The following is a 25266-nucleotide window of genomic DNA, read 5'->3' on the forward strand; positions in this document are numbered from 1 at the left end:
GGGAGACTCATGAGAGGCTGGTAGGGTCCCCTGAGAGGCTCGCAGGGGCCTTGGGGGACTGGCAATGGGCACCCCGGGAAGTGTCAGTTGTGTCCCCTGTGGGCTCTGGCTCTCCTGGAGCCCAGTGAAGACCCCATCTTCGTCGTCCCAGGGATCCTGGTGCTGCCCTGCGGTGTCCCAGCTGGCGGGGATGTGGACAGGCCTCCCCCCAGGGCCTGGGCTCTGTGCCGCCCTACACCCAGGAGTCCGGTGCTGATCACCCATTTCCATGTGTGAGACGGTGGCAAAATGCCCGAGCCAGAGGTCACCCAGTCGCCAGCATGCCGGAAACCTTGTGCCCCAGCAGGACTGGGCGGGCCTGCCAGAGACCAGCTCTGCTCCCCGTCAAGGTGAGGCCTGGGCACTCTACCAGCACCCACTGGTGCCCACGGGCCAAGGCTTTTCCAGCCCAGCACTAAGCAGCTCTCCTACACTCTCCCAGGAAGCGTGAGGCAAGCTGCTGCACCAGGTGGCCAGCAGCACTGAGCTCCTGGCCTGTCCACTGCAGAGCTGCTTGCTCTTGGCCCGGGTCCTCTCCCAGGCAGCAAGGCTGGGCTCTACGGCCGCCCAGTGACAGTCCTGTGAGGCCATGGGACAGCACCCAGAGGCTCAGCACCCGAAATGGGTAGACCAGATGCCCGCTGCCTGGGGAAAACCCCAGTGTGGAAGAAAGGTCAGCGGCCACCCAGTGGGGGCCTGCCCCTCCAGGGGCCCAGCCATGGGGCTGAGCCTCAGTCTCCTGTTATGGGGCAGGGGGATCCAGCCCCGAAGCTCAAACCACCTTGGGGTGTGGAGTGCTCTGTTTAGGGCCCAGTGTTCAGGACTGTGCAGAGGGGTGGGGGGTGAGGGGCTGCGGGGAGCTGCAGTGAGGCTGGGTTCCCACGGGGCCTGCCGAGAGACATAGCTGTCTCAGAAGGCACACCCTTTTGTGTTGAAATATGGAACGTAATCAAGGTGAAGAGAAAATTTAGTGAAATTCATCAGTTATACAGTTGGGGTGGGGGGCGGAGGGTATACCGGGGATTTTGGTGGTGGAATATGGGCACTGGTGAAGGGATGGTGTTTGAATACGGTATAACTGAGACATAAACCTGAGAACTCTGTAACTTTCCACATGGTGATAAAAAAAAAAAAGGCACACCCTCACCTTCAGGCTGCCCAGGAGCGGGTGGGGCTGCCATGCTCAAAAACAGTGTCACCTGGCCAGCCCCCGCCAGACCCCTTGGCTGGGACTCTGCCTGATGCTTCCCTGCAAGGGCAACTCCTGAGAAGCAGGAGCCAGCCTGGAGGGGGCAGTGGATGGCTGGGAAGATGCTGGGAAGCCCCCTCCCCCGTGCCCCCCACTCATGTTCTGGAAGGATCTGACTTGCTGAGCTCTCATGGGAGCCGGCAGAGCACCTCAGGGCCCTCAACTTGGTCTAACGCTGTCCCACTGGAGGGTCGGCCAATGCCAACTCCACAGCGAACCTCACATGGGGGTGCCGGCCGCACCCGGTCAGCAAGGGCACAGGGACGAGCTGTGTGACCGGCCGCAGCCACACAGGGAAGGAGTTGGGAGTGAGGCGTGGTGGGGGTGATTCACCATAAATGGAGCTGACGGAACTTTAGGCCCGAGTGTCCTTGGGGCCAGCCCAGTACTCGGGGGAGTCAGAGGGCTGCAGAGTGGAGGGCCTGGGCTGCACCGACTCACTGGAGCACGATGACAGCCCTGCACAGGGCAAGTGCAGCTTGAGGCATCCCAGTTCCTCTTGTTCCCCAGGAAGTGTGGCTGCCCCTATCCCCCAGTCCTGCAGCCTGCAAAGGCCAGACCCAGCAGGGCCTCTGAAGGCCCCCTTCCACCTCGAGCTCTCCACACCCGGCTCCCTCCCTGCTCTGCTTGCAAGCTGGGGAGAACACGGTGAATGTTCAGTCTATTTTGAATGTTCTAGATCTGTTGGACATTAGGGAGAACATGGTGAATGTTCAGTCTATTTTGAATGTTCTAGATCTGTTGGACATTAGCCTTAAACGTGTTAGGTGTCACCAGTGACTTGCCCCTTTTCCTCCGCTGAGAGAAGCTTGCAGTGCAGTGCTCTCACACGCACCCCCACCCCCTCGAGCTTGTCTTTACCTTCCTACCTGCTCTGCCTCTCCTTCTGTTAGCCAAGTCCCCCAAGCAGACTTGGTTACGTATGAAGTCAAACCTTCTGGTGATTCTGGACTTTTTAGTGAATTACTTGCTTTTTTGTCTTCCCCTTTTAACCTTTTTGTGTGTGTGTGTGTTTCACTATAAAGTTACTTTTATTTAAACAGTTGTTAAATATTAGTAATACAGGATTAAGAGTGGGTAACAACAGAAATTACAACTTCATCACTGTGTTACAAAGCAACAGCATTCGGCAGAGGCCGCTGTCCACAGGCTGTCCGCATCTATGCTTCCCGCAGACCCAGCAGTGCAGCCCACCACGACTCAAGAGAAAGCAGCCAGGAAAACGGAGGGGACCACAGGAGGAGAATATGGAAGCTCTTTATTCTGGAGTCCCAAAACTGACTGTGGAAGTAAAAGATTTTACATTCAAAAAGTTACACATTAAATTACATGAATGGGAATTTTCATTAAAGTTAAGATGAGATGTTCTGCATAGACAAAAGATATGCCTAAGCAACATATCCTATTTGCACAAGGCCACTGACTCTCACGGACATCAGGAACAAACGGGAAAGCTTGCCTGCCTGCAGACGGAGCAGGTTGGAGTCTGGTATATTCTACAAGTCTGAGACTGTCCATAAACTGCTCGTGACATACAAAAGCTCTAATGACATAGTTTAGTGTGGGAACTCTTGAGCTTCTGGTTGGCACATCACCTATATTCTAATGTGAAATTAATACAGGTATTTGTGAGAGGTTGTGCAAAACCACTGTATTTACAAGAATGGCACAAAGTGGATTCAACAGTCGATGCACATGCACACTTCATTCACATGGTCAACAACAAAAGGTGTTCTAGCCCTACACAACTGAAGAATACGAGCTTCGATGGCAGCTGTGAAGCACTGGAGTGACTAAGTTACACCAGAGGGCAAATACTGCCCAAGTAAAATTCTACTGTTAAAGCTGAAACAGGTTTAAGGCCATTCAAGTTCAAGCACAAAGATGGAAATGTTTCAGAGTCCCATCTATTTAGATTTGAAATACGTGACCTTTCTTCCAACTTGTGGTCTTAAACTTGCTTTTTGTTCTTTTTCTTTCTTGTCTTTACAAAAATTCAAAAGGAAATTACATAAGAAATCAATGCCGTACAGGTTATATTAGATAAGAGTAACATATAAAGTTATTACTAAGATAAAGAAGAAAGCCAAAATATTAGAACTGTAAAACTTGCTTGTTGTTTGTTGGAACCAGTCCTAGACTAGAAGCTAGGGAATATATACAATTACTCGCCAGTAGCTTACTTCACGTTGCTAACATACCCTTTTCCATCAGTGCACTGTGAAACTAATCGACCTGACACGTGTATATTCCCTTATATAGCAGCACACATACTACCACTACCTATGAAACTGTCACTCTCAAATGACTTAGTGAATAAAAGGAAATAAAAAGAGAAATAACGTCAAAAAAGAAACAATAGGAATGAGGTTCATGCAGTCCAGCTCTTTTAATCAGCTAGCCAGCTTGCTAGCAACGAGAGACGGTTTCCGCTGAGGAAGGTCGTGTGGGGTGGGGATGTGGTCACCAGTGACCTCGGCCTTGTCCGGGGTTGCAGCAGGAAGTTGCTTGTTCTTCATCTTTGCCTTAGCCATGTTATAATCCCCAGAATCAAAATATTTTTGCCCTTTCTGTAATCGTTTCCTTAAGAAATCTGAACCTCCAGGTTTTTGTCCTAGATTAGGGTATCTTGCTTTTAATTTTGCTTCTTCAGCTTTCTCTGGACTAGTTACTTTATCTTCCATTTCCTTCTGCTCCTCGGCGGACGCCGCCTCCGAGGCCTCCGTGGACATGCTGCTGCCCCTTCCGCAGGCCGCATGCGGCCGATCCGAGATGATGACCCGGTGGCCGCGGCGGCCCGAGGCCCGCCCGCCCCGCTGCCTTTCTCCGCGCGCGCGCCACAGAACCGCCGCCGCCGCCGCCGCAGCCGCTGCGAAGATGGCGGCCGCCTTATGACGACAGGGCGGCGCGCCCCCCTTTTAACCTTTTGTAGTTTACTATAGAGCAATGTTTTTTGCTTAATCACAGAAAGACCATTAATACTGTGCTGCTAATATTTGGAAGTTGATTGACTCTGCAATATATCTACCCTGGACATCTGTCATAATTACTTGACTCAGGCTTCAGTTGCCATAGTTCCTAACACCCTGAAAAGAGGGGTCCCACCCAGGGACCTCTGGATGGACACGGGCCAACCAGCAAAGCTACCCCAGCATCAATGGGACAGTCTAGAAAGCATAAAGCACGGTCTTGATGCAAGCCATTATGACTTAAGAGACAGGATCCCCATAGGGAAAGACAAGCTGAACTGGCCTGAGGACTTAGTCTGGGATTTACGGTAGAAGCCTGGCAGCCTTGCCCTCTGAGCCCAGAGAACCAAGTTTTGGAATCTGTATCTCTTACTGTGTTTATCCAGATAACTGCAAACATTAGTAAGAAGTAAACTTAATTGTTTAACATGTACTAGCAGCAAGGGAAGAGAAAAGCAATACAATACTTGTCATGCCTGGGAGAAATTCTGAGGATAGCCTTTGGGAGACAGAGTGTCTTCTTGGGCTAATGTCCCCAAGAGAATCGCCTCTGCTGAAGTGCTTTCCCTCTGTAAGTGACCAGTGCCGCCCACTGCAATCCTGTACCTCCAACCCCTCAGATTTGGTATAGAAGTTACTTGGGTTCTGGAACTAAGTGGGCCGTCCTGACCAGCTATCTGTGTCTCCTGTCTATTTGTTCCTTGTGGGGAGGTGGCACTTGGCCACTGGACAACTGTGCTTGCCACTGGCCCACAGGAACCCAGCAGGATGGCACCGGCCTGTCAGAACAACAAGACCAAAATCATCCCACCCAGACACGAGCAAGGACCGAGGGAGAGCCACGTGTGTGAGCAGACCCCGAGGGAGGAAGTGCGGGCCAGTTCTGCACACACAACAGGCCGGCCCTGGCTGGGACTGATCTCCCCTCCTCGGGGCGGCTGACAGGGCTGGAGGCATTTGCCGCATGCTCTTGGAGCAAACATGCTTTTTCACCCCAAAACGAGTGCTCTGCAGTACGAAGCTCGGCCAGCTACTCAGTGCTTGCGCCTCTGGCAGCCAGGAGTGCCAGCAGCTGGGGCCCCTGAGGGTGGGCGTTCTGCTCGGTGCCCGGGGATCAGTTCCAATCCTCTCACCCCAGGCTCCGGCCAGAATCACTATCCATGAGATGTGGGCACCGAGCGGCCTCCTCCATCTCCCACAAGTCCACTTACTCCCAGATGGCTGGGAAGACAGCTCTGACCCCTGTGCAGACGGCGCTGGTTCAAGTCTCAGCGGTGCCTGCAGCTTCTGAGCACAGAGGCAGGAGCAGTCCAGCAGGCCATTAAAACAAAGCTTTCTCGTGCTTTTATAAACATGGGCAGTTCAAGTTTTTTCTTATGCTGCTATGTCAATATATATTTGTTCTCATCTGCATTGGATTGTTAGAATAAGAGTTGAAATAATTGTGGTACCTAAAAACAGGTTCAGAGTAATGGTTTGGTTTAAAAACATTCTAGAGTTTTAAAATTGGTTGCAAAACTTATCCTACCAGTGTTTTATTTGATCTCTGCGACTTTTGGTAACTAAAATTTCTAGAGCTACTTAGCAAAGAGTTATGGGTTAATCTCAGATGTCAGCCTGATAGTCTGAATCCACAGCATTGTGCCTTCGTAAAAGTTTTAAAGATACCAGCTTTTCCTGCTAAAATTTCAGACCAGCTTCAGGTCTTCTCACTGAAGGAAAAAAAGTGACTCACTTAAAAAATCCAAGGGGCAGAAAACTGCCCCCTTTGGCTTTGGTGACCTGCACTGAACAGAGGCAGTTGCTCCACCCCTCTCCCTTCTCAGCTGGGGCAAGTGAGAGCTGAGAATGGAGACATATCAGAGTTATGCTGATTCTTGAAGTTAGGAAGTTAATATCTAACTGTTGAATCTAAGTTAATATCTAAGTTTTGAATGTTGGGGCTGGAGCGATAATACAGCATGGAGGGAGTTTGCCTTGCATGCAGCCAACCTGGGTTCGATTCCCAGTATCCCATATGGTCCCCAGAGCACCGCCAGGAGTAATTCCTTTGTGCAAAACCAGGAGTAACCCCTGAGTGTTGCCGGGTGTGACCTAAAAAAACAACTACAACAAAAAAAAGGTTTTGAATGTGTTGTGAATTAAAATATATTCAAAAAATAAAATATGTATTTGTGGTAAAAAGGAATTTAACGTTTGAAATATTCTGGCAGAAGAATTTTATCTCCAGAAAAATGAAAGGAAAGGGGAGATAAAACAGAAAATTAGAAGGAATATTTGACCTTAGTACTAAGATAAATATAGACAATCTAAAACTTTGTTCCCTTTCTCTATACTAAGCTATTTTTAAGGATTGCCTGAAAATATAAGCTTAAACTGCATATGTGACTATTTGAGTTGTGTACTGGAGAAAAGTAAAAATTGAGATTAAAGTCATTTTAAAAATAAAAATACAGGGGCTGGAGTGATAGCACAGCAGGTAAGGCGTTTACCTTGCACTCGGCCGACCCGGGTTTAATCCCAGCATCCCATATGGTCCCCTGAGCACCGCCAGGGGTAATTCCTGAGTGAAGAGCCAGGAGTAACCCCTGTGCATCACCGGGTGTGACCCAAAAAAAAAACAAAAAAAAATTAAAAATACAAAATGCAGTCCACTGAAAGTGATGAAGTGGGCAGAGATTGAAGGAATATATAGGTAAGTGAAATATAAATCTTGCAAGTATGTTGACCCTCTTTTATCCATATTTTCCTAGGATTCAGAATTCTATGTTATAAGATCTTTAATTGTGAGCATTGTAAACCTTTGGAATATCTACAGGACTGGTGTAATGCCCTTGAAAGTGTACTGCAGAGTACAGCTCACTGTAGCACTGTAGCACTGTACTGTCATCCCGTTGTTCATCGATTTGCTCAAGGGGGCACCAATAATATCTCCATTGTGAGACTTGTTTTTACTGTTTTTGACATATCGAATACGCCACAGTAGCTTGCCAGGCTCTGCCGTGCGGGCGGGATACTCTCGTAGTTTGCCGGGCTCTCCGAGAGGGGCAGAGGAATCAAACCCGGGTCGGCCACGTGCAAGGCAAATGCCCTACCTGCTGTGCTATCGCTCCAGTCCAGAGTACAGCTCAGTCATGGTAAATGAGATAATGACTAGCAAACTTTTTTCCAAATTTATTGGTAAGTCAAGCTATATTAAGTTCAATAAAATAAGGAGGTTAAAACCTGTGAGATATGACTATAAGGAAAGAATATAAGTGTGTATTTTAAGTAAAAAGGATGATGGATGAAGATATCATTGGGGGAAAAGGGAAAGGAATCCTGTTAAAGTGAAAATGGTTTTGAAGAACAGGACAGAATGAATGGAAAGAAATGTGTACGTTTGAGGTGGTGTTGTGAGAAAGAAACTGTGATCAAACTATACTGTTACAAGAACTCTTTAAATTATATCTGCAGAATTGTTCTAGTATTCAGAATCCTATTACAGTGCTCTAAGACAATTGGAAATCAAGGTTTTCACCATGGAACTAAATGAGTTAGTTAAAATATATATTCTACCTCTATAAGACTTAATGTTCCTTTGACTAGGACCATAGCAAACAAGTACATCTTGTTGTGAGTAAGGTGAAATATTTGCTCTTCTTCCCTCTGTACTTTCAACACGTTCTTTTTTTTTTCTCCATGAACCTATGTTTGTTTGCATAAACCCAGATAAAAATCTTTCCTCTCTGGAATAGGGCCTATCCCTGGTGCAGATAGGAAAACCAACCATGGGACCCTAAAAGCCCTCTTCCAGGAAAGATGGGGTATTGGTATAAATGGCAGGAGCAGGTATCTGACAGCTGCTGTTTCAAGTACCCTACAAACCTCAGGGAGACCCTAAAAGCAGGCCAGCTCAAGGAAGGACTGGACACCATCTGGGCCATGGAAAATGAGGAAACTGAAAATCTACAATGGCTGACTCAGCCTGAGTCCTGCCCTCAGTGTCCAAAAACTGGAGGCCAGAATCCCTCCCGGCCCTGAAGATGGGATGGGATGGACTCCTGACTGCCAGGATACTCCTACAGAGGGCAGGAGGCCTGAGGCCACATCCAGTTCAACCCGAAGGCTCTACCTGTAGCTCAGTGTGGGACCTGATCTTCACATCTGTGGCCTAGCCTAGGGTAGCCCTGACATGAGGTAAAATATTAAATGCCCTTATTGACATAGAGCAGTGTGTCTACTGCTCTGTCTTTGACCAGTCCCTAGGACTTCTCAGTAAATAATGGGGTATCCCAAATGGAGCCAATCTTAATGTGTGCAAAAGAACAAGCCAGGTTTGTAAAGTTGTCTGGCAAATTTAAAATGGAGGAAGAGAGAAAACCATGTTTCTGCAATTAGCCTCCTTTGTGAAAATCAGATTTTAGTTCTACAAAGGTGATTGAATAACTGGGTAATTCAGTAAGTAAGCTGTCTAGTCTTAAAGAAACTCAATGTTGTACATGTTGTCACCAGTCTGGCCAGAAAAGCAGAAGCTAGAGCTTTACCGGGGGACCTCAGCTCAAAGTTCAGCCTGTCAATTGGCTAAAGTACTGAGAGTGGACATCTAAACTGGTTCTAGGGGCTGGAGCAATAGCACAGAGGGTAGGACATTTGCCTTGCATGCCGCCAACCTGGATTCGATTCCCAGCATCCCATATGGTCCCCTGAGCACTGCCAGGAGTGATTCCTGAGTGCAGAGCCAGGAGTCACCCCTGTGCATCGCCGGGTGTGACCCAAAAAGCAAAAGATAAATAAATAAATAAATAAATAAACTGGTTCTAAGTATTCATTCTTAGTTAATACATATAGTCATTTGAAGAGAAGAGAGATTTTTTTTTTTTTAGCAGTTCTTGATTCTTGTTCCATCATGGGATTAATACCCCATTTAGAGAATATTTCCTCTAAGCCAGAACACTCTGCAGAAGAGGAAAAATAGACATTGGAGTGAAGTTTCCAAAGGGAAGTTAAAATTACTTACCCCTGGACTAATGCAGTGAAATATTATTGAAAGAATTGAACAGGGAAGTCAGAAGGAAGAAAGGTAGCTTGAGATTTCACCCCTTGTGCAGGCAAGGTTAGTGCCCCTGTGTCAGCAGGAAACAGCTCCAGAAAACAAAACTTTGACCATTTTCCCTTTTAAGATTTAAGGTGGTAAAATCTCTAGGGGAATATGACGTAGGTAGAAATTCCTTCCAATTGCCCTGTAGTGAGTACAAACCGCAACCCCCTTTATGGAGGAACTCTGCTCTCTTTGAAATTCTTTCTTATTTTCTTTTTGGATCATACCCAGCGATGCTCAGGGGTTACTCCTGGCTCATGAACTCAGAAATTACTCCTGGTGGTGCTCCAGGGATGGGATGCTGGGAATCCAGCATCGTTTGCAAGGCAAATGCCCTACCTGCTGTGCTATTGCTCCAGCCACACCCTTTGAAATTCTTTTTTTTTAATTTTTATTTTATCACCATGTGGAAAGTTACAAAGTTCTCAGGTTTATGTCTCAGTTACACAACATTCAAACACCATCCCTTCACCAGTACCCATATTCCACCACCAAAATCCCCACTATACCCCCCGCCCCCCACCCCCAACTGTATAACTGATGAATTTCACTTCATTTCCTCTTTACCTTGATTACATTCCATATTTCAACACAAAACTCACTATTGTTGTGGGAGTTTTACCCCCAAACAAGACAGCCCTACTAAGGAAGCATTTGATAATTAGTTTTCCATTAAAAGATTGTATGTTTTCAGTTTTTAGGAAAGTTGTGGTGGCTGCACCTCCTCCGTCCGGATCCTTGGTGTTGCTGGCTCTGATTTGGGTCCGGAGCATTCTCCGGGCCGCGTTGCTCACCAGAACGCCTGGCTGCTTCTCTGTTGAATGTGGCAAGATGGCGCCAAGGGTGGGTCGAGGGCGTGACTTCCGGCGGCTGGGACCACTTGGAGGCTGGGCTGGCGCCGCCCCACTCCAGTGCCCCGCCTGCGGCTCAGATGTGTCCCAGTCCCGCATCCCGGAGCAGTGTTAGTTGCTGCTCAGTGTCGCCAGGGCTCCATCTGGAGAAGGTGTACCCTTTGAAATTCTTTTGGGCCAACTGCCACTACTCCAACTTAGCCTAGAAAGAGGAAGTGTAGACCAGAATTTATGATCTCTCTCTTCTCCAGTCATTACTGGCACTTCAGATATCAAGGCCCAGCTCCAGGCGGGGCTTGGAGTACACTGCCAAAGTGAAGGGAAACTAGTAACTCCTCATCCGTACGCATTGGAAGATCTGGTCTGGATCAGGTGGCACCAGACAGCCACCCGCAAACCTTGGTCGAGAGGTCCTTATATGTGATCCTAACTACAACAGATCCAAAGGTGGATCCAAAGGTGGATGGCCCATGCTTCACATGAAAAAGCTGCCTCCCCCCACCTCGGAGACAGAACGACACAGACCAGTGGCATGTCTGGACAACAGGGGATGACCCCCTCAAGACTGAAGAAAATGACTTAAAGGAACCATGGGAGGGGCATGGGTAATTTTCTGTTTCTCCATGCTCATAGTGACAGCAGCAGAGCGAGCTCCTTATGTGCTCCAACTTTGGCTCTGGGTACTTTCTGACACTGAGACAGGTAGAATTAACCTTGATGTGTGCCAGTTATGGCCCACGCTGGAACATGTGTTTGTTCAGGGCCTACCAAACCTATTGTAACCAAAACTATAGAGTGGCCTCCCACTGATTATACCACAGGTCTGCTAGAAGAGCCCTTATACTAGGGACCCAACAATACTTGGCTTGCTTGCACATAACCCCTTGCTAGTCCCCTTCCTACTTTGACAATTCCAGTCCTCCCGAATGGTAAAGATTGTGCTACAGGTATTGTCATAAAGGGGGAGCTGGGAAAGTCAACTTGTCACCCTGGTCTTATCCCACATGGGACCCCTAGTGCTTCTACCTCTTGCCCTATTTTGGGTCCAGAATACTTGCATGTTAAACTTAACCCCTTTTGAAATCTTATATGAATCTTTACCACCTGTGTTTCCTATAGGCCCCCAGCCGGTTCCCTGGGCAAAATCGGGAGAGATCCTGGCAGCTGTAATGGCTCTCCATGCGGTCCACCAGGACATACGGCCAGATATTAGGGAACTATACCAGGACCAAAATGAGCAGAGCCTCCAGGAGGGTCCCACTCAAGATTTGGAACCAGGGGACTGAGTGTAGAACCCTGGAACCCCGCTGGAAAGGGCTTTATGTTGTTATCTTAGACCCCCCATTTTGAAGCTGTCAGCCTGAATATTAAGTTTAATGTTTCCTCAGAAAAGAACCCGACCCAACGTAACTGGAAAGAAAGAAAAGTGGGCCTCACTATGCAGGCCATTTCAGGAAAGGGAACATGTGTGGGGAAAGTTCCCACGGCCAGGAGAAACCTGTGCATCATTACTAGTCGCCTCAACCACACAAGCAGCTCCTGGGAAATTCCTTCAAAAGGGGGGTGATGGATTTGTTCAAGAACAGGCCTCACCCCTTGCCTTAGCTCACAAGTGTTCACTGCATCTAAAGAATATTGTAGGGCTGGAGCAATAGTACAGAGGGTAGGGCATTTGCCTTGTACGCGGCCGACCCGGGTTCGATCCCCGGCATTCCATATGGTCCCCCAAGCACCGCCAGGAGTAATTCCTGAGTGCAAAGCCAGGAGTAACCCCTGAGCATCGCCAGGTGTGACCCAAAAAGAAAAAAAAATAGAATATTGTATTTTGGTTGCTGTATTCCCTAAAGTTATGTACCACCCTGAGGAAACCATGTACAGTCACTGGGAGACTCGTGAGAACCAGGTATGAGAGAGAGCCCATCTCTACTATCACTCTGACCACTTTCTGCTAGGAGTGGCAGGGCGGGAACTGGGGCTGCCTCCCTGGCTATCCACCACCAAGGGTTATCCACCCTGAGGGCAGCTATTGATGAAGATATCAAGAGGATGGAGGCTTCTATCACATCTGGAGAAGTCTGAGTCACGGGATAGGACTGGGACCAATTGGAAACATACCTGTTAGTCTCTGGAAAAATGCTGTTATGTAACCAAACCCTATATAAGCTACTCAGAATTCGGAGTTGGGGTCCTTGTGAAGACTCCACTGCGTTGGATGAGATTCGAACCCAAGGTCGAGCTAGCAATAAAGGGGCCTTCTATTTGCATCCTCGCGTCTTATCTGGTCAATGTGCGAGCGAAACTCCCTTCTCCGGACATAACACCCCCACCCATGGGGTCCATTGCCCTCAAAGACGGCCCTTATTCGCTGGGGTTGTGGTGGGCTCCTTGTGGGCAGGTCGGGTTCTGGCCTGCAGTTTCCGCCACATACCTGGGCCTACTGGGAGAGGCCGTCCCCTTTAAGCTTCAGATGGGCCCAGAAACTTACTTGCACGGTCCTTCCTGTGACACACACTCTGGAACGTTCGCAGGGTGCCCCAGCATTGACCTTGCATCCCACAGGCAAGGTTGCCCAGTGCTGTGAGGGGGTAGTGTGGGTCAGACTGCGAGACCCCCAGACACCACCATGGAGAGCCTCCCCCAGTCTCACCATAGAGACCCCTAACACCCAACACAGACCCCACCCAGGCACCCCACCCCATCACAGGGACTCCACCAGGACACCCCAACCTCCCTGCCATAGGGACTCCTGATGGGGCTCCACGTGACTGTCCTGTCTTAGAGTCTGTGACTATCCCTTCTTAGAGTGAGAAGGGGGTTCCCAGCCGACACTATGCCCTGTGGCGGTGCTGGCTTCTCTCAGGCACTGTGCCCTTGTCTGCTCCCCTCTCCACGTACAGTGCCTGGAGCAGGCCTATCCGCTGGTCCAGCTAGGCAAGACCCCACACACGTGCTTCCCTTCATCTTGGGTCTGAGTCAAGCACTGGCATCTCCCAGAGGCAGCCAGAAGAGCACTGGGGCGCTGGGGATCAGGCACCTGGACCCTCATCTGCTGCCTAAGGAGAAGCTTGGAAGCCGGCTCAGGGTCTGGACATACAGCCCCCCTGAAATTCTTGCCTCTCTGTCCTCCCACAGCTCTGAGAGTTCTCACGGGAGGACCTCTGTTGGCTCCATCTCCGTGCCCCGCGCCCAGGGAGGCAGGGTGGGCACCCAGATGTGTCCGATGAGACAAGGCAGTGCCCAGCCTTCCATGCCCCGCACCCCACAAGCACGCCAACAGGAGAGGCTCCTGTGTCCTGACACAGCAGGAAAGCAAGAAAACAGCGCAAGTCCCCACAGTGGGTGGTGGGCCAGACACAAGGGGATGCACAACCCCACACGGAGCCAGGCAGACACTGGACACCTGGCCAACTGTCTGGGCTGCTGTGGACACCTGGGAATAATCTTAGCGCCAGTGGAGTTTATCTGGACTCTTCCCAATTAAGGCAGAGAAGAGTGCTCAGTGCGGACTGAGGAGAGCAGCCGAGGGGCACTGGAACAGGCTGTCCTAAGCAAGTCTCAGCTCAGAGTCCATGTCTACACAACCAGCCTCACCTACTTAGATTCCCTGCATGGAGGGAAATTAACGCATCAGGTTGAGCCTCCCCAGGGGCTGTGGCGGAGGCAGGCATGGCCCCCACGCTACACAGTGCCACCGTGAGGCCTTGGGGCAGAGTCCCAAAGGCCGCTTATCGGGTCCTTGGGGAGGAGCCCAGGCCAAGGTCGCCATCTTCCAGATAAGGCACCATCCATCTTCCCCACGGCCACCAGCACTGTCCCCGCGGCTGGTGACAGGATGTGCGTAGCCATGGAACCAGATGCCATCCATCTTGTTCTACTCTCCCCGTGGCCTCCAGCCCTGACCTTGCAGGAGCTGGCCATGACGTGGTCCCGTGGTGGGATAAGAGGGCCGGAGGCAGGCAGAGGGTGTGAGGATGGCGTTCAGGGCACAGGTACCCCTACGGCTGGCCCACTGCTGGGCCCAGACCCTGGGCTACAGATCTGCTCTGGCTGGTGAGCCGGTGCTGCCCTTTGCTGCCGTCCCCCAGTATCCTGTCAGCCCAGGGATGAAGCTGCTTTGGGGAAAGGGATTTGACTGGGAGCACCTCCCCCTGGAGATGCACCGGGCCTTCCAGGAGCTGGGTCCCATCTTCAGGTCAGCCCCTGGGGGGTCATTGATGAGCGGGGCTCCAAGTGGCATGAGGGTGCAAGTCCCATCCCAGATGGAGGACCCCACGCAGATGACACCTCCTGGCAGGTCTCTGGATTTGTCCCGCAGGCTTGATGTGGGAGGGAAAAGCACCGTTTGGGTGATGCAGCTGGAGGCCACAGAGAGGCTGAAGCAGGCGGAGTCCCGCTTTCCGCACCGCGGCTTCCCGATGCCCTGGATGAGCCACCGAGAGCAGCGTGGGCACAAGCTCGGCGTGTTCATGCTGTGAGACAGGGCACATGCGGGGAGGGGGGACCCAGGCCAGAGCCTGTCTCTGGCAGCGTGGGCACAAGTACGGCTATAAGGCAAGGAGCATGCAGGGAAAGTTGGTGCCCTGTCCCTGGCAGGAGGGAGGAGTAGGCCCTTCTTAGCACCCTCCCTACCCAGTTATCAGCCCCAGGTCTGGGCAGCGGACAGAGGTGATGCCAGCCAGGGCCTGAGCATGCTGGGGCACGCAGACCCTGTTACATGATGGCCCCTGGTCAAGAGTTGAGGCATTGGCCCCTGAGGACTGGTAAGTCTTTTGAAGGGAGTGGGAGGTTCTGGGCCCACTGGCCTGGGTTGGCACTGCCTTGTGTTGGGGGAGCCTTATGTGGGGTTCTGGGATGGGGTTATGTTGCTGGGTACTGGTTCTGCTGGGCAGACAGCCAGCTCCAGGTGGGCTGGGGAGCAGGCCTGAGTGTGCGGGGCCCATTCTTCATGCATGCTTTGTCTGTGGGCCATGATGCTGTGTGGGTCTGTGCACACGTCTGTCCCTGACTCTGATGTGTGTGGCCCAGAAAAGCTACCTTCTTTATGTGGGGCATGTGTGGACATGGGCGTGTCCCCATGCATGTGGGCCTGTGAGTACATTACCCCATGCCTGTGAGTACATGGGTGTGTCCCCACACATGTGGGGGCATGTGTTTCCACACATGTGGGCATGTGTATCCCCATGCATGTGGGCGTGCCTGTCCACACATATCTGGGCGTGAGTGCTCATAACCATGCCTGTGGGCCTGAGTGTATGATCGCACACGTGTGCATGAGTGCATGTCCCCATACATGTGGGCGTGTGTCCCCATGAATGTATGTTTCCACGCATGGGAGCGTATGTATCCCCACGCATGGGGTGGTATGAGTATCCCCAATGCATGTGTGCATGTGTGTATCACTCTCTCTCCATGGGCACAGGGTGGGGGACTATGCCTTGTGCCCAGAGAGGGACCTTAGGCCTGGGTTTGCCCATACTTCCTTGAGACCAGCAGGTGGCTGGGCCAAGAAGAGGCCCCTCCTGTCCCTTTCCTGAGGGCCCCTGAGCCCCGAGCATCCAAGTCCTGTCTGAGGCCTCAGGGGAGGAACCCACTGAGCAGAGTGAGGCATTCAGGCAGGGCACAGGGCGATGGTATGGGCAGGGCCAACCTCCTTCTGGGCCGGATTGAGCAAGTGCCAGAAGCATCTGAAGTTGATGCCCAGGGAGGGCTGGACATGGCCCCCACTACTGCAGGAGCAAACACAGAGGCTGTGGGAAGCATGGCCATCAGAGTGCTGTCCTCTTTGAGCCCTGGTACAGGGCACCCTACAGACATGGATGTCAGACCATCTGGCTACTCCAGCTCTGCTCTCTGTTCCCCAGAAGTGGCCCCGAGTGGCGTGCACAGAGGATGAGCCTGAACCCCAATATGCTGGCACTGCAGGCCATATATAACTTCTTGCCCATGGTGGACAGTGTGGCCCGGGAATTCTCTCAGACACTCCGTGCCAAGGTGCTGCAGAACACCCGCCGCTGCCTCACGCTGGACATGAAGCCCAGCCTCATGCGCTTTTCCGCAGAAGGTGGGTCTGGCAGTGATTCGGGACGTGCGGGGAGTCCGGCCGCCCAGGCTTAGCGCCTGCCTCCCTCCAGCCAGCAACTTGGCCCTGTATGGAGAGCGGCTGGGTCTCCTGAGTGAGGCCCCGAAGCAAGCCAGCGAGGACTTTCTATCTGCCCTGGAGGTCATCTTCGAGTCCACTGTGGAGCTCATGTACCAGCCCAGGAGCCTGTCGCGATGGACCAGCAGCGCAAAGTGGAAGGAGCACTTTGAGGCCTGGGACTACATCTTCCACTATGGTGAGGCCCGTGGCCGCGTGCTCTGCTGGCCACACACAGACCTGGGAGGACCTCAGCGGGCTGGGGTCCGGAAAGAAGGGCCCGCAGGTGCCTATAAGGGGTCACTGTGTCCTTGCCTGCAGCCAGCAACTCCATGCAGAGGATCTACCAGGAGCTATCCCTGGGCCACCCACAGCACTACAGTGGCATTGTGGCCGAGCTGCTGGCCAATGCAGACATGACCCTGGACACCATCAGGGCCAACTCCACTGACCTGACTGCAGGAAGCGTGGACACGGTCAGGACAGTAGCCAGCACTGCCCAGGGGTGGGGTGCGGGGAGGGTACCCCTAATACCAGTCTCCCTTGTCCTGGCCCCAAGAATGGGTAGGCTGTGGGGAGCCCCCTGAGCAGTGTCACTGTCACCTGAAGAGGTACAGGACCATGTGGGAGTCTGGGTTGTGAAGTGCAGCACTCAGTCACGGGGCTGCAGAAATACCCCTGCCCCCGCAGCCCTTGAGGGTCCCAGGGAGGGGAGCAGGCCTGGTGGTCCCGAGCACAGAGCAGCTGCAGCTGCCAGCCTGCCTCTAGCCAGACTTCCTCTGTTTATACGCCCAACAGGGCAGAGGCTCGAGGTGCCACTGGGCCATTTGGGAAAGTAGGGGCCTGGGGGGCATGGACTTTGCAGGCCGGAAAGGAGGCAGAGGGCCTGCAGGGATGACACAGGTAAGGACAGAGGCTGGGGCTGTGTTGGAGGTTCCAGTCCCCAGCGCTGAATCCATAGCCAGAGGACAGTGGGGGAGTGTCTAGCAGCCAGAATCTCATTCCACACAGCAGAGACAGCGGGGTGATCGCCACAGCAACAGGCACTGGAGCCGCTTGATCCCAGATGTCAGGCAGAGCTGCAATGGCTGTGCCTTCAGGAAGAGGCCTGGCAGGGTTCTGGTGCCCAGGCTGGCCTCTCTGGAGAAGCGGAGCCCAGAAGCCAGGGGAGCAGGACTCCAGAGCCCCTGGTGCCAGCCGGCAGGAGCAAACCCACCTGTGCCTGGGAGAGGTGGGGAAGGCAGGTATGGGGCCATGGACTCAGCCCTGTGCCACCTGCAGACAGCCTACCCCTTGCTGATGACCTTCTTCGAGCTGGCTCGGAACCCTGAGGTGCAGCAGGCCCTGCGCCAGGAGAGCCTGCAGGCGGAGGCCACCATCTTGGCAGACCCCCGGAAGGCGCTGTCAGAACTACCCCTGTTGCAAGCAGCTCTGAAGGAGACTCTGAGGTGAGGGGGCTCCTCCTGCCTCAGCACAACACACGCACCTCTCCGTGCCAATGGCCACTGTCTGGGTGGGAGCTGGGAGCACTCCAGGGTGGGTGGCTCCAAGGGCGGCTGAGAAGCTGGCGGATGTGCCCACAGGCTGTACCCAGTGGGCCCCATCCTGGACCGTGAGCTGGCCTCTGACATAGTGCTGCACAACTACTGGATCCCCTCAGGGGTGAGTGACCGATCCCCCCCTCCGTACCCCTGCAGGGTGTGACCTCGCCGTCTCCCATGAGGCAGCTGGCCTTTCCCTATGTCTACAGACCACAGTCAGGGTGTCACTCTACTCCACGGGCCGAGACCCCACCATATTTGCCAGTCCCGAGCGCTACCACCCCCAGCGCTGGCTGGACCAGAAGGACACCAATACCAGGCTGCCCCGTCTGGCCTTCGGATTTGGTATGCGCCAGTGCTTGGGGAGGCGCATGGCCGAGGTGGTGATGCTGCTTCTGATGCACCATGTGAGAGCAGGCCAGGATGCTGGGTGCCCGCTGGGTGGGGCTAGCTCTGGACTGCCTGCTTGGGAGGGGGGGCTCAGACTACTTCCTGGGTGTCTGTCCTAGGTGCTGAAAAATTTCATGGTGGAAACCCTGACGCAGGAAGATTTAAGGATGTGCTATCGCTTCATCCTGATACCGTCCACAACCCCTCTTTTCACCATCAGGGTCATAGACTAGGCCCCCGACGCTCCAGGCCTCTGCACCACACACACTCCTTGTGAGTCCCCACTTCCTGCCTCCTGCCAGGTTCATGTCTCTCAAGCCCCGGGGCCACAGCTGCCTTACGGTGTTCTGACCAGTCAGAGCCCCCTGAACCCCCTCTTCAGAGGAAGCGTGCAGCACGTGGAAGGGCCCTTGTCAACGCTACCTGCCATACTTCCCTTCAAAAGAGGCGGCTCTGAGGACCGTCACCCCACAGGCAGGAGACTCACACGGAAATGAGTTTCTTACACATTCTGGGTATTAATCCCTCATCAAATATACCAAATAACTGCTCCCACTTAGTACCAGCCTTTTAATTTTGTTAATTAACTTACTGTGCAGAAATTCTTTAGTTGAACACTAGGTAACATTCCTGAATAGCCAATGGCTTGAAAAACAGAGCATCTTGACAAGTGAGCAAAAGCATTAAATTTTGGAAAACTCTGAGTGCAATAACAGTGCTGAGAGGGATCTTTAGCACTTGATCAAGTGACATTAGAAAGAAGCATGAGTTCAAAGAGAAGAACTACAAAAAGTGGGAAATTAAAGTCACTAGCAGGAACATAACATTAGAGACAAGGAAAATAAGTGAAAAATTAAAGAGAGGAGCTGGAGAGGTAGTACAGCAGGGAGGGCCTGTGGAGGGGAGATGTTGCAAGCCAGGGCCCGGCTGCCTATTCCTAATGCCTGAACACACAACTGGGTATTGCCCAAAAACCAAAAGAAAGAGTGGAAGAGAAGGTATTATGGCCATTCACATGGAATTGTGAAGCACTGTAAGACAATATTCCAAAGAATCATAGGACAATAAACTGACAGTTATGAGTTTCTATAAATGCAAAATTTACTAATTTTGAATGTACTCACGCAGAAACAGAAGATCTGAGCAGACTTATAATTAACTTGTAAGAGAAGGAGAAAAGGTCATCTGTAAGGGAGATAGAGCAAAGGGAGGGCACCTGTCTTGCATGTGAATGCATATGGACCCCCAGCAGTGATTCCTTAGGTCCAAGACAAGACTAATCCCTGAGCACTGCCAGGTGTGGTCCAAACATAAGAGTGAAAAAAAAGGTTCTGGGGGCTGGAGCAATAGCACAGTGGGTAGGGCATTTGCCTTGCACGCGGCCGACCTGGGTTCGATTCCCAGCATCTCATATGGTCCCCTGAGCACCGCCAGGAGTGACTCCTGAGTGCAGAGCAAGGAGGAACCCCTGTGCATCGCCGGGTGTGACCCAAAAAGCAAAATACAAACAACAGAAAAAAAAACAAGGTCCTCTGCAACCTTCCAGCAGAGAGCTCCAGGCAGGGGTGGCCCTGCCAGAATGATACCGTCATTCTCACTCTCCCAGAACTTGATGGGGTGGGAAAACTCCCTGAAACCTCTGGGAGGAAGGCAGCGCTGCCCAGCTTCCACAGCTAGACAAAGACGCTGAGAGGGGAAAACTAAGTATAAACCATTCTCCCTGACGGACATTCAAACAAACACTCACCAGAGTGCAAGGACGCTGAACCCAGCATCACATAGAAGTGTCTAGATAAGAAACACCATGACTAGGTGTGATTTGTTTCTATGACAGTATGTTTAGGCATATAAAAATGAACATTGGGGCCAGAATGATAGTACAACGGGCAGGCGTTTGCCTTACATGCAGCTGTCCTGAGTTTGATCCCCGGTATTCCATATGGTTCCTTGAGCAAAAGACAAAAACAAAAGAGAAAAAAAGAACATTAACATCCCAAATATCGGAATGAATGATGGAAAGTCATCTCAATTGATGCAAAAAGTTAGTTTAACAAATTGGCCTCCTTCATGAGAGAACACTCAGCAAACTCTGAGGCAGCTCTGGGGGGAAAGCAGCCCAGGGGCGCAAGGTTGCGTGTGGACCACTCAGCTGCCACCTCCAGTGCCCGCAGCACGATGCAAACTAGACACGAGGGCTCAGTCAAAGTTGCTAAATAATCGGGGGCTGGAGCAATAGCACAGCGGGTAGGGCGTTTGCCTTGCACGCGGCCGACCCGGGTTCTAATCCCAGCATCCCATATGGTCCCCTGAGCACCGCCAGGGGTAATTCCTGAGTGAAGAGCCAGGAGTAACCCCTGTGCATCGCCGGGTGTGACCCAAAAACCAAAAAAAAAAAAAAGTTGCTAAATAATCATAGTGAACAGCCCACAGAGAAAAGAAAAATGGCTTAATGTAGTGAATAGCAAAAAAAAAAAAAAAAAGATAAATTCTTCAGAATAAAGTAAATGAAATAAGGCGAGATATTACCTAGAAAACATGAAGATACATGAATCAGCACATCCGTGACCAAGAGACTCAGACTGGCACGTTTGTGCTGCCTGAGTCTTCCCTGGGCCAGTAACACTGGCAGAAGCACGGGCACCTGATGGACACAAAGGCAGCCCGAGATACAAGATAGGTGCCTGAGACTAAGGTCAAAAGCTGCAGTGCACAACTAAAGGCTTCTACAGCCCTCATCATGTGATGCCAAAACATTCTGGAACCTTCTGACTATGGCCCACCAGGGACAGGGCCACCTGACACTAGAAAGTCGTGTGAGAATAAATAATGTCCTTGCTGTGTTTGGGGGAAACTGCATGCAGAGCGATAAACACATCACATCGCTTCTCGGCCTTTTGGCTAAGATCAAGTGCAATAAACACATCACAACTGACCTGCAGGGAAGTTTTTGTAGAAACTCACTTAGCTACCACCTCTCTCCTGAGTGACACAGAAATTCAGGACCATTCCTGGGAGACTGAGCTTCAAGGAGGAAAGCTGGCTGGAGAGCTCCTGGTTGAGGTGGACAATTCCTTGTGGACACAAGGTGTGGTCCAAAAATTAAAGGAGCACGTGAAAACACAGAGATCCTAGTCAAGGGAAAACTGAGAATCGGGAGTGGAAAGTCACTGACTCAGAAGGGCAAGCCGGCATCAACCCTCTGAGTCAAAGGCCTCAAACACTGGGACACCCTCCCTTACCTGGGAGACCCAGGCTTGACTATGGGCCTTCCTAACTTACACTGCGGAGGCCCAGAAACCTGCCTACACGGCTCTCCTGGTGACACACACGCTTTCTGGAATGTTCCCAGGGTACTCCAGCAGTGACCTTGTGTCACACAGGCAAGGCTGGTCAGCACTGTGAGGGGGCAGTTTGAGTCTGCTGCAGACTGGGCAGTTGACTCACTCCCTGGGGATGGGTTCTGGGATCTGCCCGGGGAGAGGGGGATCCCACAGCTGATTGGGGGGGAGGAGTCCAAGCCCACCAGCACATTCCTTGGCTTTTGTCTCGCGGAATCTAGGGGATGAGAGGCGGCCTCCATCAGAACCGGGGTCTGGGGATAATCCCCACCCAACCCCGCCTGAGGATCCCCTAGGGTCACACCCAGGGCCACATTCCTGTCGCAGAGATCAAAGGCCACTGAGCCCGGCCGAGGACAGGGCACCTGCACAAACACGATTCTCAGAAACCCCAAGCAAATCCCCCGCTCCCCACCTCGCCCCAACTCGGGGAATAAACCAGGACCCTGCACCCTGGCTGGAGACCCCCAGGAACCTCTCCCCAGCTGAGAAGGGACCCAGGTACCCCACCCCATCTGCAGCCAGGTCGGAGAATCTGGCCAGGGGCCCTGTCCCACAATGAGACCCGGCACCATACTACAGAGATCCCGTCACCGCCATGGAGACCCGGCCCCAACTCCTCCGCACAAGTCCTCATGGTCCCACGCGAGGTCTCGCAGGACATTCTTCTGGAAGGTCTCGCGGGATGTCCTTCCGGGCAGTCTCGCAGGACGTTCTTTCTTCTAGACAGTCTCGCGGGATGTTCTCCCAGAAGATCTCGCGGGGTATTCTAAAGGTCTCGCGGAACGCTCTTCTGGAAGGTCTCACGGAAAGTTCTTTTGGAAGATCTCGCGGGATATTCTGGAAGGTCTCACGGGATGTTATTCTGGTAGATCTCGCGGGATTGTCTCCCGCAAGGTCTCGCGTGATGTTTTCCGGAAGATCTCGCGGGAAGTGGGCCTGGCCTCAGCCTCTCCACAAGCTTCCGACCCGCGATCCTCAAGGCTGTGGCCGTCCTGGTAGGGAACGATGAGGGGGTCTGAAGGCTCTGAGCCTTCAGGGGTGGGCGGGACGTGGGAGCCTGTGCTGTGCTGGGGTCCTGCTCCAGATGAGTAGAGGAAGATTCTAGAAGGGTGCGCCTCATGGGGCTGGAGGGAGGAAGAAGAGACCAGAAAGCTCGGACCCCCGAGGCTTCCGAGAGAAGGTTCCAGAAGGCTTTAAGTCTGTTGGGGATGGGGGAAGGTTCCAGAAGGCCAAGAGGGCAATAATCTATGAGGGCCGCGGTGTCAGGGCTGTGGGGTGGCGGCGAGGACTGAGAGGGGGCCCAGCGAGGTTTTCGTGTCCATATCCGGCGGAGAGTGGGGGACCCCCACGTTGTTCTCCGATGGACTCGGTGTCACCGGGAGGTCGCCAAAGAGCACGGGACGCCTAACCCGACGCTTTTCTTGAGACCATGTTCCAGGTCAGGGGGGTCTCAGCGTTCTGGGGGTCACACAGGTTCCTCGTTCGGGCCGAGGTCATGAACCCCAGGCCGGCCGAGCCCCCTTCAGGGAGTTGGTCCCAGGCCCTCAGCGCCCCTCTGACAGCTCACTTCTGTGTCCAAAGTGAAGGAGGGGTCTTGGGACCCCACGCTAATGAGGGAGGGCTGAGGTGAGGAGCTCTTGGCCCTTCCGGGAGCATGTGAGAGCTGGTCCCTGCCTGGCCAGTTGGCCAGCTCCTCAGGGCCCGACCTCTTCCTACGGTCTCCTCAGCACCCGACCTCATCCCACCATCTCCTCAGGGCCCGCCATTCCTCAGGGTCTGCCCCAGTCCTGCAACTCCTAGAAGCCCATCCCTCCTCAGGTCCTGTCGCGTCCAGGTGTTTCCTCGGATCCTGGCCCCATCCTGACGTCTCTTCGGGTCTCATAGATCAGTGAGGATATGGCAGCCCGTCTGCAATGTGGCCTCAGCTCCGCCCAGTCACGAGTCTCCAACCAACCGTGTCTGTAGCCTTCCCCTGAAACAGCACACCCATTTTGCACAGTTACAGGCACCTCTTAAAGCCTGTAACCAAAATTTTAGAATTGAAGACCTAAATTAAACTAAAATGATGAATCGTAGGGTTCTTATAAGAAAATACCACTTCCCGGGCCTGGAGCAATAGCACAGCAGGTAGGGCGTTTGCCTTGCACGCGCAAGGCCAATCCGGGTTCGATTCCCAGCATCCCATATGGTCCCCTGAGTACCGCCAGGAGTGCCAGGAGTGTTTCCTGAGTGCAGAGCCAGGAGTAACCCCTATGCAGAGCCAGGTGTGACCTAAAAAGCAGAAGAAAAAAAAAAATACCATTTCCCATCAGGACCTACTTACTGCACTTGTGTCTAGGCATTGGTTTATCACCCTGCTAGCAGATTAGAACCCTTTAAAACAAGCCATTAAGTTGTTTCCCCTTTTCTTGAGGTTAATCTTAAATCCTAAAGTAATGTTGCCGCTGACATTCCAGATAAATCTCAGACTTAAAACCAGTTTCCAAGTTATTATTGCAAAGACAAGACATTATCTGTCCTTTTGTGTTTATGCAAGAAGATATTGTCATGAAGCACTAAAAAATACTAATGATGTCCCCAGAGAGAAAATCAAATGTTTTGTTTCTGCTATATCTACAGAAGTTCTCTTCTGTAGATTGGAATCCTATTCAATCTCAATATTCCATTCAGATCTCGAGCTCCTGAAAGTTTTACATGCCCCATTTTTCTTAAAGCACTGACATTTTATCTTCAGTGTCCATTGCAGACCTACACTGTAGGACATCTGTCAAAGAACTTTTCCCCACAGACTTCTCTAAACAAAACATAGAACGGTTTGCTTTCATCTTTCACTTGTCAAGTTAGCTTGCCTGACTTGGATTTTCGCTGATACTGGTACAAGCAACTGCATTTTATCTCCACACTAGTCAAAACCCTTGTAAGACCAAGTTAGTTATTTTCTCTGCTTGTTTAACAGGATTAATAAACACAGGTAACAAAGTTTTGTATCTGATCTTGAGACCCCAGAGAGCTGTGTGCTGGAAACTAAACCACCCCACTTCCCACTAGCTTTCATTTGCCCTGCTGATCACAGACGGCTGTATATTCTGACAGTTCCATCCAGAAGGAAATGAAAATGGGGAAACATACATCCAGATGCAAGAAAATAGTATTTTTCAGTAAAGTTTCAGATAAAAGAAATACCTGAATGCAAGTGTTTACTTAAAAAAACATAAGAACTTTCTCTGATTTATTTTCGGTAGATCTGTACTTTTGCTTCAAGTTTTTTCCTAAATGGTCAAGTTTCTGAAAACATACTATCAGTTGTAAGATAGTTTGATCTCTATTGAACCTAAATCTTGGCCTGTAAGCTAAACCCTATAGTTGTTCAATCATTTGTTAGATCCAGTAATCCAGTCCAGTTCTGTCAACCTTAGTCCAGTTTGATGATTATCCTTTCCTGAAAGATACAAAGGACTGATCTCTCAGGGACAGATGGTCAGCTCTCTTATACTTTTGGGGGGATAGAGGACATACTGGTGGTGTTCAGAGCTTACTCTTGGCTGTGTGCTGAGGCATTATTCCTGCCAGTATATGGTGGCAGGGTTAGGACCTGAGTGACCACATGTAAGACAAGCAAGTGTCTTACCCTTGTAGTATTCTTCTGGCCTCTTAATCTACTTTCTGTAGT

The 25266-nt window shown here is 51.6% G+C and overlaps 2 protein-coding genes across 2 annotated transcripts; one reads left to right on the forward strand and one right to left on the reverse strand.

The window, feature by feature from the left end:
* Window positions 1–2296: 2296 nt before the first annotated feature.
* LOC129402115 (cAMP-regulated phosphoprotein 19-like) lies at window positions 2297–4155 on the reverse strand. The gene has a single exon (XM_055127194.1). It carries the CDS (start codon window positions 4018–4020, stop codon window positions 3682–3684), a length of 339 nt encoding a protein of 112 aa, XP_054983169.1. The 5' UTR covers window positions 4021–4155; the 3' UTR covers window positions 2297–3681.
* Window positions 4156–14159: 10004 nt separating this feature from the next.
* LOC101544036 (cytochrome P450 11B1, mitochondrial) lies at window positions 14160–18488 on the forward strand. Its single transcript, XM_004618687.1, has 9 exons — window positions 14160–14380; window positions 14504–14659; window positions 16050–16249; window positions 16320–16523; window positions 16646–16800; window positions 17606–17772; window positions 17908–17986; window positions 18075–18272; window positions 18375–18488. The coding sequence occupies exons 1-9, from the start codon at window positions 14160–14162 to the stop codon at window positions 18486–18488; spliced, it is 1494 nt and encodes a 497-aa protein (XP_004618744.1).
* Window positions 18489–25266: the final 6778 nt, after the last annotated feature.

The sequence above is a fragment of the Sorex araneus genome, chromosome 2 (assembly GCF_027595985.1).
Source record: "Sorex araneus isolate mSorAra2 chromosome 2, mSorAra2.pri, whole genome shotgun sequence".
Lineage (NCBI taxonomy): Eukaryota > Metazoa > Chordata > Mammalia > Eulipotyphla > Soricidae > Sorex > Sorex araneus.